At 34.3% G+C, this 12,746-nt stretch overlaps 2 protein-coding genes across 2 annotated transcripts; both read right to left on the reverse strand.

Moving 5' to 3' along the window:
* Positions 1-665: 665 nt before the first annotated feature.
* Positions 666-2,536, reverse strand: LOTGIDRAFT_69660 (hypothetical protein; the record flags this gene model as incomplete). The annotated part of the gene is made up of 2 exons (XM_009061688.1): positions 666-809; positions 2,387-2,536. Coding segments are annotated over 2 exons (294 nt in total), but the record flags the coding sequence as incomplete, so codon positions are not given.
* Positions 2,537-12,008: 9,472 nt separating this feature from the next.
* On the reverse strand, positions 12,009-12,314 carry LOTGIDRAFT_105952 (hypothetical protein; the record flags this gene model as incomplete). Its single annotated transcript, XM_009062055.1, has 1 exon — positions 12,009-12,314. A coding segment is annotated over one exon (306 nt), but the record flags the coding sequence as incomplete, so codon positions are not given.
* Positions 12,315-12,746: the final 432 nt, after the last annotated feature.

Here is a 12,746-nt window from a genome sequence, read left to right on the forward strand (position 1 = left end):
TTTTATCAGCATACAGGATGTTGAAGTCAACCAGCGTACGGGCTTGGTATGTTATCTAGGTCAAACAAATTGTCCACGTCAAAAGCACTAGCAACGTCATCCATAGGAGGGATCCATATTTGTTCACTTTCATAAACCGGTGATGATGAGTATACAGGTGTATTGAGTCCATGATGATTTTGTTGTTGGGTAATGTCTGCTAATTTTCCCGCGTCGCCACTCATATTTAAGGCTTCTTCCCACCAATCGGGGCGTCGGATACTTTGTCCAGTCACAGTAAGATCTAATGGATCTAGTTGATGTTCAGATGGCACATGAAAATCGGCAGTTGCGAGAAGATCGTCAAGACCGAGATCGTCTGAGTTACTTTCGGAAGTAGGCGGGCTCATTGCTAAGATTTGACTAGCGGCCTCCTCTTCGTCAACGAGATTCTCAGTTTTAATTCGGACACCTCCAACTTCGATATCTTGTTGTAAGATCGAAGTCCAATTGAAATCAGATCTAAGATGATCTTGTTCCTCTTCTTGAACACCGAAATAAAGCACGTTACCGTTCACTAATACACGATTTTCTTCGTCATCATTACCGTTCAAGGCGGCAAACGTTTCCTCTTCGCGCTTTATTCTTTTGGCAGGTGGTGGCACTGGCATTACGTCTCTACTACCACGACGTTTCTTAAAAATGCCATTTTCAAGCATGTCACTGAATTCCGGGTTTATTCTCCAGAAACCACCTTTACCAGGTTCGTCTTTGCGTCTCGGAACTTTCTCGAAACACTTGTTAAGAGACAAATTATGGCGTATGGAGTTCTAAAATGAGAAAATGAAATTAAGTGAAAATGAGCGTGAAAATATCAATTATCAAGATGACTTGTGAAGGTTAAATAATCCAACTGTCACGTTTGCATTTCATGCTCTGTGGGGGTTCTATGGGTCCATGTGAACCGTACTTATATTCATGTATAGACAACAATGATTTCGAAATTTCAATTTGGGACTCTCGTTTTACATAATATCCTTGTGGAGGTAGCCTACTTCCTGTTTTGTATTTTACATAACGTGAAATGCTAAACTCAATGAACCTATCACCATAATTTTTCCCTGAATTCAGAATTTCATTGAACGTATTTAATATAATCAATTTTACATGATCCCGTCTGAATCAAGCTTAATTCATTTCAAAAGATATTCGAAACAATCGATAATCTTACACAATATATACGTGTTTATTTCATTGTTTATGTCTTGGTATTTATTGATTTGGCGGCCATGTCCTCTCGTTTGGTCGTTACTGTTGTCCATAATAATAGGGTAATTGTCAGGGAGAAGAAGGTATGCACGTATTAAAATAAATGATTAAAGGAGGGGTGTGAATTAAAGCTCCATTATGCCAGGATTATTTCAGAATGTGTGTATATCATGGATTGAATAATTTTGAGAATTATTTCAATGAAATGGATCTTTACGCCCTACTGTTTTTATTCCAGTTTAGATTAAGGAAAACCGAATAAAGGTACAATAAGGGAATTCGACTTAAACGTAGTAAATGGTCGACTTATTGTTTATACTATTGTACAAAATAATGTAGAAAACCATCTTAAATTTAGTTCGTGGAACTAACCTTGTCTAATTTGAAGGTTTTTTTTTAATAGGAGTCGCTATCTTTTACCTCTCCAAATAATATATAAAGGGGCTTTAAGGGTATGAAATTCAGTATTTGTACGGTAACTAGTGTAAATAACAACAATAATATTGATAGATTAGTCATTCAAAATATTGATTCATTCCGCGAAGTAATGAACTCTCCTATATTCATTGTTGCTTGTTGGCAGCTAATTTGACTTTATGATTACGTTTCATGGCACAGAAAACAAACCATTTTCATTCATTCAAGTAGATTTGAAAATATTATCATTTCTAAAGCAAAATGACTTTAGGGGGTAAGTTTGAATCTGGAACCTCAAGGGTTTGATTGATCCAGTTTTCGCGATAATTGAAGATTATAAAGTCAATGAACACAAATATCAACAATGGGTGATTAACTTCAATTGTCTTGAGTGAGATAGTTCGATATATAATTATGTGGGACATCGATTATTTCACATAAAGTAAATACCATTTTTAATTTAATGTTTTTGTAGCTGTCAAGCATGTTTTCAGCTGTCCGAAACGAAACAGTAGTTTTTCAAGATCACTACCTAGACTTCAAGATGGTCAACATGGCTAATTTTGTTTCTTCTGAATATCTATTGCACATAACGTATCGTAAGAACATTCATTTACGTCTGGCCATGTCGTCTGAAGTAGAAGTTAGTGGCGCGTAACTAAATGACCTTGACAAGCCAGCCTTTTTGACCTTGGGGCTTAAAATAAAGAACATAACGAACCTGCCAACTGGGATCAGCCATACGATAATACATGAAGTTATCCGTAATCCAGTTATAAATAGCTGACAGTGTGATTTTCTGTTTCTGTGTCTCTTTCATAGCCATACCAATCAGGGTGGCATACGAATAAGGCGGTTTCACGTATGGGTTATTCTTATAGTCTATGTTATCAGGCACAAAACTTGCACTAAAAGGCGAACCATCCACATAATTCAATCTGGAATCCAATTTGGGTGGTTGTATGGTGGCAAAATGCTGAACTAAGTTATTGTTGTTTTGGGCGTTAGCTGTGGTGATAATTTCTTGAGGCACGGGACTGGCAGGCGGTGTAGGTGCCCCACTGGTGCCGAGTTTCATGATATTAAGATTCTGTAACCAGCTGAGACTCGTAAGGCTATCATCTAAGTTGACACCACCATTACTGCACGAGTCTTGTGGGTTTTTAGCCAACCAATTCTGTCTGAGCCTGTTGGCTAGAACGTTCCTCGTCACCGGTGGAAGTTTGCTCTTGACTCGGCTTACGCTCTTGATATGAACGGGCAGATGCATGATGGCTGAAAAAATAAATCAGATTTCTGTCAGATACCACGAGTATAGATCATTCATTGAGACTAAAATAGCATTGCTGAATATCGTGAATGGCACCGAAGCAATTAGATCGCGATGTATTGACATGAATATAATGAATGAATGGATGAATGAAAGCAATGAAGAAATGAATGAATGGACTAAATAGAGATTATCCTAACACAATTATCAATATGGGGAAATACTTGTCATTAATAAATGATTTTGTTATGAACTAATTTGAAGCAAACTTATAAATATTACATGATTTACGCGACCAATTTTACCATCTGATCTCATAAATAATACAAATAAATACTGCTCATACCGTCAGACTTAATGTGGCTTAAAGGCAGTCGAGATGGCCGTTTGACTAAGCAATTGCTATTCTCACCTATAAACCCATCGTTACCAATGGTTTGTGGTATTACGTCGGTTTCAGATTGTTCGATTTCATTAAATGAACAATAGCCAATTATAAGGCAACATACCGACGGAAAAATTTGGGAAAATGTTCCAAATTACATCACAAGAGTTTTACAAAGTAAGATAAAAACAATGTGATAACCAATCATCATTAAATACATTATTAGGGTCATTTCGGGTACTAGGTGTGTGTGCACCATTTAATTATCGATCAATCGAACGTATGAATACGTGTTCGATTACATTATCACTGAATCAATTGCCTCATTAACAAACGGGGTATCGTTAATTATCTAGAAAAGGTCGTTTTTTGCAAAGTACATTCAAGAAATAGGTAAATCAGATCAAATGGCAGAAAAGCTAAAAAAAAAAAAAGAAGAGTAAATCTATTCTATGGAAAAATTTCCAAAAATCAATTTGCACATTAAACGTCAAAACGGCCTAACGTTATCTAAATTATTGAGGGTTTTATCAAATTGTTCACCTCATAATCTCTCAAATACCCCGGAGTACGATAAGAAAGATAAACCTTCCAAAACCACCTAGTCAATCATTAAATTGAACAGACCTCCACTCATGGTGTAACGTTTCATATAAGGATATCATATTCAAGTCAAGTCATGACATATACTAGCATAATACGTGGTTTGACATTCCTTACGTTGACCGTCTATAGGTATTGACTAAACCACAATGATCTTAGGGTATTCACTACACAACTGCACCGATAAGTTCAGACTTGTAGTAAAAACAACTGACAACTGTCAAAATTTAAATATCTTTTAAAATATTAAAACTGAAGAAATTTTCGATGGGTAAAAGTAAAATTGAGGCTTATTTATTGTCTTATCATTAATTAAAAAACATACACCTTATGTACATTTTACTGCATCTTTATCACCTTGTTTTGTCGTCCGCTATGAGATTCGAATCATGACAAGAACATCTTTTGGTTGCTTAACCATTGCTTTTGGGAATCAACCCAGTGAAGATCCTTATCATAATATGCACTGGTCAGATATGAGATGCCAAAGTTATGCTATAATGTACATGTTACAGATTGACCATTTCTCACACACACTAAAGGTAATGTATGGATACTTACATGCTGACATGAAGAAAAGCCAAAAAAATAAACTGAAAAAGTCTATGCTGCTATTGATTCCTGCATGTATATAGTCTTTTCTCTCTCAAGCCTGTACGTTCAGGTTTTCCGATAAAAATTCCAACGCTGATAAGGCTAATTAAGTGGAAGTCCTAATTACACACACGAACAGAGAAATCCTATAATAATTAATTATACACTTAATTTAATTTCCCTTTTTTCCTCGGATTGGTGATTTTTTTCCTCTGGAGAGATGATTATGGGTGAAATGATTATAGAGGAATGGTTCAATGTCAGAGCCGGCGAGGAAAATATAAATACCCTACGTCCCGCTGAATGAAAAAAGCGTGTAGCAACAAGATAAACCGGCATAAATAAGATACTTGTTTTTCATTGGTCACTGGTGTTATTGGCCGCCAATGGTAGCCGAGTAAACAGCAATCCTTTCAAAGCAATTTTCCCTTGGCCTTATTGTGATACTGTTATCGACAATAATCGGATTTATTCATTAAAACATTGTAATGTATTGAAAATGAATTAATATGAAGATTAATAGATAAAGTGTTTTAATATGTCACTCATTAATATATTTCATAGTTTCTGATTAGTTTTCGCGCCCTTTTTAAACATTTCTGATGACATTTTGATGAACATATTGATGAACTATTTAATGAATAGAACAATTTTTGATAATTTTTCGCACCCTCAAACGGACCATTATCATTAATGTTTGACATTTTAACGAACTTTTATATCATTGAATTCAACTTTTTTATTATTTTTTTTTTTTGAGGTCTTTTAATTTATTTGTTAAGTTGATTCAAATTTAGCCGAACTTACTAAACGGACATTCTGTTTTTTCTCAGGTCGAGATTTCATTTTGCTATCTAGATAAATTTTTAAAGGTTTACGTAAACTTCGTAGTGCATTTTTGGAGGTTTTAGAAAACTAATGAAGCAAATTAAATGACTGATAGTAGATAATTATGTCTTATACGTTTTCTAAAAAATTCAACTGGAAATATTGAGTCTTTATTAGGCTTAACACTAAAACTAGTTTAGGCAGTTTATAGACAATTAGTACACTCAGTTTTTAATTAACCCTTTTTAAAACTAATATAGTTTGATCAGATACATAGCTGCAAATAGCATGTTTCAAAATTATTTTCAGGTACTATGTACGACGTTTTTGATAATTAACATTTTGCATACTGCTCATCTCTCTTGCACCCGTTCCCCAATAATTGATATGAAGTACCAAATTGGCAGTGCGCGTCAATTTTCAGAATATTTATATCATAACTTGCCATAAATAGTTGGAAATGAAGCTACTTGTGAAAAAATTTAACAAGTAGGTTGTCTTTATGGTAATAATCTGTAACTTTTAATAACCTTTTAACTCTGATTATTTTCGGTGTTTTCTCTCAATGATAGTCAATAGGGGAGGGAGAGGGAGAGGGTTTCTATTGACCTTGGCCCAAATTCATACAAAATATTACGCGAAAGCTGAAAGAGAATTTTCATTCTGAAACCGTAGGTATGTATAATAGAGGTATAACATCATGTGAAACACATATTCTGATGACCATTATTTGTCAATCAAATGGATATAAATGACCTTGAAAAAACTGATATAACATGTCACTGAGATGACCAAACTAAATGAAACAAACAAACAACGTAACTGACTCAAACAAGCAGCACAATTCAATATTTTTTTCGAGAAATTAACTTTGATGGCATTAGTGAATACTTTTAAATTACTCTATTAAAAACTATATGTTTTGAAATGATTGAAATGAATAATGACATTGTCAAAACTGATATAACATGTCATTGAGATGGTCAAACACGATGAAACAAACAAACAAACAAACACAACATAATTCAAAATTCAACCTTATTGACATTGATCAAACTGAGATAATATTTCATTGAAGGAGTATATCTAATTGAAACAAACAGACAAACAAACAACGCTTCTGAATCAAACTAGCAATAATAACCATTTTAATTAACTAATAAGAAGATTATTTTTTTAATATACAAACAAATTATTACTTATTGTGATTTACTATGTTATACTTTAGTTTTATTCAAATTACAATAAGTTAAATAAATTTTATTCCCATAGATCATTTTCAAAATCCACCTGATTTCATTACAAGATTATCATAATTGCATTTATTAGTTATACAAATCTATTAATATGGTTAATTCAATTCGTATACAATCTTTAAAGATATCCTATCAGATTAAAGATAATCATTATAATTCTGCTAATGAAATTAAGTCATCAAACAATTGTCTAACTTTGATTTCTTGAAATCATTATAAATTATCAGAAAATTCATCTACGCCCACGTTTTAGGTTCTTTTTCTAGAATATAGCAATAGAAATATGCGTCATAACCGAACAGGGGCTGTTAAAACAAACAGTTTTTGGATCAGATCAAAATCAATATACCAGGTGTGTCATAAAATTGGTGTTACTACAGATTTATTTCAGATTCAAAATAAAAACTACGAGTTTCCTTTTCGAGGAAATCCCCCTGGATTCTAACTCACTTTCCCAACGTTTTAATCCACGCTTGCATGTACTCCTGGAATTCTCCAAACGAATGTCTATGAGCTAAAAATTCTAAGAGTGCATTCAAGCGTGGTAGAGAAGGATGGGGAAGTGAGTTAGACTCCGGGGGAATTTATTCGAAGGGGAAACTCTGGTTTAGATTAAGTCCTGAAACTGTTTCTGGTACACTGTATTAAACAAATCAGATCATGTTAATCAGGGTTCGACAGTGAATGTTACAGTTCATTGGATTTTTGTCAAATTATACGGGCACCAACAGGTTCCAAAAAGACAGACCAGCTGAACTAACTAATCTATTAATCTTAATTCCAGCTTGAGAAAATCCTATCATGGTAATCATAATAATCCAATCATCTTATTAAACAGTGATTTTTTGCTTTAAAGCTGGATATCTAAGGTATCAGGGGGCCAAAAAAAAGTGCATTTGATCTCGAATTGATGTATAGTTTGTACTTAGTCTAGCGTAGCTGGCATACAGGAGTGCATAGAACCTTTTCTTCACAGAATCCTTATTCACTGACATGCTTCCACAGACTGGAAATAGGATTCAGGAAATTTCCATTTTAGGGCATAAAGTATGACATCCGAACTGCATCACTGAAGTCGAAATCGGGTTGAAAATCTGAAGGTACTGTTTCAATCATGTTCGATCGAAAATCCAATAGACCAGTCAAATTTTCAATGTAAACACCCATACCCTCCCACCAACTTATACAGAAAGAATTTCAATGCTCTTTCAAATTCGCTCGCAGTTCATGTACACTTGTTAGTGCAGTAGGTTAGAATTACATAATAGAAAAGATTCAAAGGACCCTTATACTAAAGGACATGACATTCAATTGATTTGAATAATATCTTGTTGATAAAGCTGTTCATGGTATATTATCTGTCTTTAATTTGAACTCATAATAACTTACCACACCTATTGCACAAGTTAAATAGGGTTTAAATATCTGATAAGATATAGGTTAATTATGCATAAAATTAACAGAAAGAAACCTCGTACATTGACTTACAAAAGGGGCTTTCAACCTAGGGGTAATTTTTTAATTTTTAGGGGGTAATGAGACTATTGGTAGTCTTAGCATAGAATTTTTGGACAAATGAAATTTAAGTGTTTCTATTTCGTCAGGCTATATACTCCAACATAAAAATTGAGCGGTAGTCGTAGACAACATTGTACATTAGTTCATTGCTCGAAAAAAGGATTCGGACGCTTCGCGATGAATCGAAATAGGGTAAATAACCTAAACCAAAATGCAATCAGAAAAAGGAAAATAATTTCGAGAATCAGTCAAATTGGGGACCATTTGAAATGGCATTCAACATATTCATCATCTGAAGTGGGCAAATCACATTAGGGACACGGTGGTTCAACATGACTGACAATGCAACAGTTTCATCCACGGTTGTTGAACCATGTGCAACTTATAATGCCAAAAAAAAGGAACTGGCTGCAATATGAACCCAATTTTTGTATCCGTCATGTACAAGTGTTTTTAATTAACCCCCCCCCCCCCACCCCCCCACACACCTCCTTTAATATAAAATAAGATTTATTATCATGTACTATTGGCTTGGCTTGTATTCTATTGTTAATCAATACTGTTCTATTGTCTTCAAAATTTATTCTTTATGGCTGATTGACCCCAAGTACGTATATAACTTTAGATAGTGGGAGTACTTATATTTGTCCTGTCTTGTAATGATTTTTGCCGGCAAAAAGAACTACGACATGTTTTGTAAATTTTGTAAAAACTACTATCCTTAAGGGGAAATATCTGCTCAGAAATAAACCAAATAGTGAACTTTTGCGCCCTATTATGAACAGCCTTCTTTTCTGTCCACAACCTAGCTTATGCTGTTTGTGTTGCAGTTCCATCCAACGTGGAATCCTTACCCACACACTGACTATAACATAACATAACCGTTACAAAAATTTGGAAATCAATTTCACAAGCTTTTGATGTACTTTGTTCCAAACTCCCAATTCATATTGCAACGAATAATTATCAAATTAAACAAATTAGTTTATTAATGGATAACTTAATAAGCATACTTGTTAAACATTTACTAAATTTCAATGGCACAGAAATTCAACTCTAAAGATGGGTCAGTCGTCAGCAGTATTAATACTGTAAGTTGGTTGCCACTTGATTTTTCTAAATATAATAATCTGAGGACTATGTATATAGACAAGACATAATGTCAATATTATTATGTTTCATAGTAAACGGTACACATTCAAATCGTTAGTGAATAATATGAGATTGAATACATATTTATACTTTAATTGGGGTAAGACAGGGTTCACATTTAAGTCATGTTTGTTTTATTGTATGCATAAATGAATGTTCGAAAATTGACCTTGAAACAAGTTTCAAAGGTTCAATGAAGATAATGCAATTCTTTCATTTATTTTTTCGACCCCCACACCCTCACACACAAAAATTGTGCGACGTTAAGTAATTTTTTATTTAGATCTTTTAATTATGATATTTGGAGAAACGGACCAGAAACATTTTCTAAAACCATTAACAAAACATTAATGAGTTGAAGTTGAATGTTCAACAGAGATCAAACTCACTTTTATTGTAGTTTACGAATTTGAATAAAGTATATTTTGAGATACAGTAAAGAATACTGGCCTTTTATTTAAGCAAAGATGTTTCGGAACATAGCCTACTTCAAGAACGTGGACGGCATAACTTTTCATTCATAACCTTAGCATTAATTTGTACCCTTCCAATTTTCAATCAGACGTCAGTGGTTCCTACAATTCCACAAAAACTAAATGTTTGATGGCGTTACTAATCGTGATATAGGCCTTGTGTAATAAAGCATAATTTGTGATTGGTGACGTCATCAAAAACTTAGTCTTCTAAGTGGAATTGCAGGAACCACAGACGTCTGACTGAAAATTGGAATGGTGTAAATCAATGCTATCAGTATCCCCGATACGAATAATTATTTTAGAAAATCTTTTTAAAATCCCTTTAAATCAAGATAATAGGACTAAAACCCGGTGTTATTTTGGACTGGAGGGGACCTTTTGATTGGGGCAATTACTAAGATTTTTTAAATTCATGTGATCAACGTTACATTATATTAGCGTATGATAAAGTTCGTTAAAGGGATTGTAAAGAGGTTTTCTAGACTGTTTTATGTATAGGCCTATCGGGAACACCTTTGACTTTAATAAGGGACATTCCAATTCTTCTCCAATGTCTGTAGTCCCCCCTTACCCGTATACTACGGCTAGCTAGGAGGGAGCTTGCAAGACCAAGGCTACCAAAAGGTCTAGACCGGGAATTCTAACAATTACATGGCTATTATATTGTACCATATAACATAAAGGGTTAATATGTAAATAATCAAGATAGTAATAAAAGATATAATACTCTCCTTACATAGTGATAATATAAACACATATAAACACTGCAATATATTTTTGGGTAAACCCCTTTTCTTTTAAAGATATCTAACAACAATTTGTGGTTTTGAGCATAAGAGATACTTGGGGTACAACATATGTGCTGCTACCCAAGAATTATTGAACGAGATGAGATACGCTTCTCGTTCTCACTATATACAGTTTACACAACATATATAATGCATACAATATTTAAAGGTAACATACAGATATATTTGGTCAAATGTTCTAAACCCTTCTAAGCACTAAGTGATGAAATTAAATTAAACTTCTGTCAAACTCAAACATAACCATGGTGGTTAGTATCAGTCAGTATAACCTTGGTACGTACTTTTAGATTGCATTGAATATGTTCAAATTTCCTGACCGCAGTAATTCATGAATGTTTTCTTTAACATTGTTTGTTGTACACAACATTGTATGTTTATCAGACATTAACATAATTGACCTTTTTACTACTAACAAAATAATATAACTGTTTTACATGATTAAACACATTTTGTTAGTGGCGCAACTATTTGGGCGGGAAACATAATTATGTTATGTCAGTTACTAAGCCCTTGTCACAAACAAGCAATCTGACAAATAATATTTGCTGGTCAAAGATCATGTAAGATCAATGGCAATGCCAACTTGTTGAAGCAGTAGTTCAAGTAGATGAGTAGGGCCCCTGGAGGTATATGGGGTGGGGTCCATCCCCGAGATTTTTCTCGATATTTATGCTCTCCTGCATTCGAGACCACACTGAAAGTCAATTTAATGCTTGTTTATCGAAGATATACAGATTTTTAGTCTGCTATTTCACTCATTTGCATATTTTTGAAATTAAGTAGGCCCAATTTTTGCCTGGCGTGGGGCCCCATGGACATGGTTCAACCAGTCCCTACGCTAGCTGAGCCATTATGTTGAACCGAACAACTCTGTAGAAATCTAAAGCTTGCTTTATTATGGTTTTAGTGAAATAAGATGGCCTTTTCGTTCCAGATTTGAGAGTAAGTAATTGCATATATCCGTCCTATATGTCCATTCTATGACTAGGCTAAAAACGAGTCCAAAGTCAATGAGAAAATTTTGCCGAATGACAAGACGGTTTTTCTTTGTCAGTCACTCCGAACTGAAAATCACAAGGCATTATGTTGATGTTGGGATCGAAACCTCAGGGCGAGCAAAATTTTCACTGCAAATGTTGTTATGGCGAATATGCAGAACACTTCACTATAGTAGTTTGGGTGAGTGAATGAGAAGACACATAAATGTCTGAATTTTTGTAAGGGCAGGGGAAAGTCTGAAGTGTGAGTTAGCTCAATTAAAATAATATTACTTAACTAATTTCACATTTCAAGGGAAGTAACTGAGGCCCAATCGATAATATCAATTTCGAAAATAGGTCACTATCAAATCTATATCTATTCTAGTTTGACGAGAAAATACTTAGCAGTCCTGAAGAAAATATGTTAAGCAGTTATGATAAGGACATTTTAAGATGTCCGGATGAGGAAATGTTAAGCAGTCCTGGTGTGGACATGTATAGCAGTCCTGGTGAGAATATGTTTAGCAGTCCTGGTGTGGACATGTTTAGCAGTCCTGGTAAGAATATGTTTAGCAGTCCTGGTGTGGACATGTTTAGCAGTCCTGGTGAGAATATGTTTAGCAGTCCTGGTGTGGACATGTTTAGCAGTCCTGGTAAGAATATGTTTAGCAGTCCTGGTGTGGACATGTTTAGCAATCCTGGTGAGAATATGTTTAACAGTCATGGTGAGAATATGTTTAGCAGTCCTGGTGAGAATATGTTTAGCAGTCCTGATAAGGGTATTTAGCAGGATATGTTTACCATACCTCTACGTGTTGATTTGAGTTGAGATGATTGTTTGTGATGGCGTTGTTTCCATGTTCCATGAATTGTAATTGGTACCAGCAATTCTTTTTTTCATTTAAAAAGGTGTCACCATGTTCGTGAATCCCTTGGCATCCAACGATTCAACGATTAAAATAGAATATACATTGTTCAAAAATAGGTTATTATAATTATAATAAATTTATAAAATCCTTCATCTCGACACCAATGTTTCGTCAGTTGTCTCATTCTCTGGCTACTGGATAGCAGATATCGACGCGGAGAGGGAGAACATAGAGAATGTTTATATTTTTGGCTCGACTATATCAATGGATTTTGGACATGCAGACAGCCAAAACTGTGTGTAAAATTTTATGATCTGTCTCAAAATAAGAAAATAATAGAC

Source organism: Lottia gigantea, assembly GCF_000327385.1.
Source record: "Lottia gigantea unplaced genomic scaffold LOTGIsca_5, whole genome shotgun sequence".
In the NCBI taxonomy this organism is placed as follows: domain Eukaryota; kingdom Metazoa; phylum Mollusca; class Gastropoda; family Lottiidae; genus Lottia; species Lottia gigantea.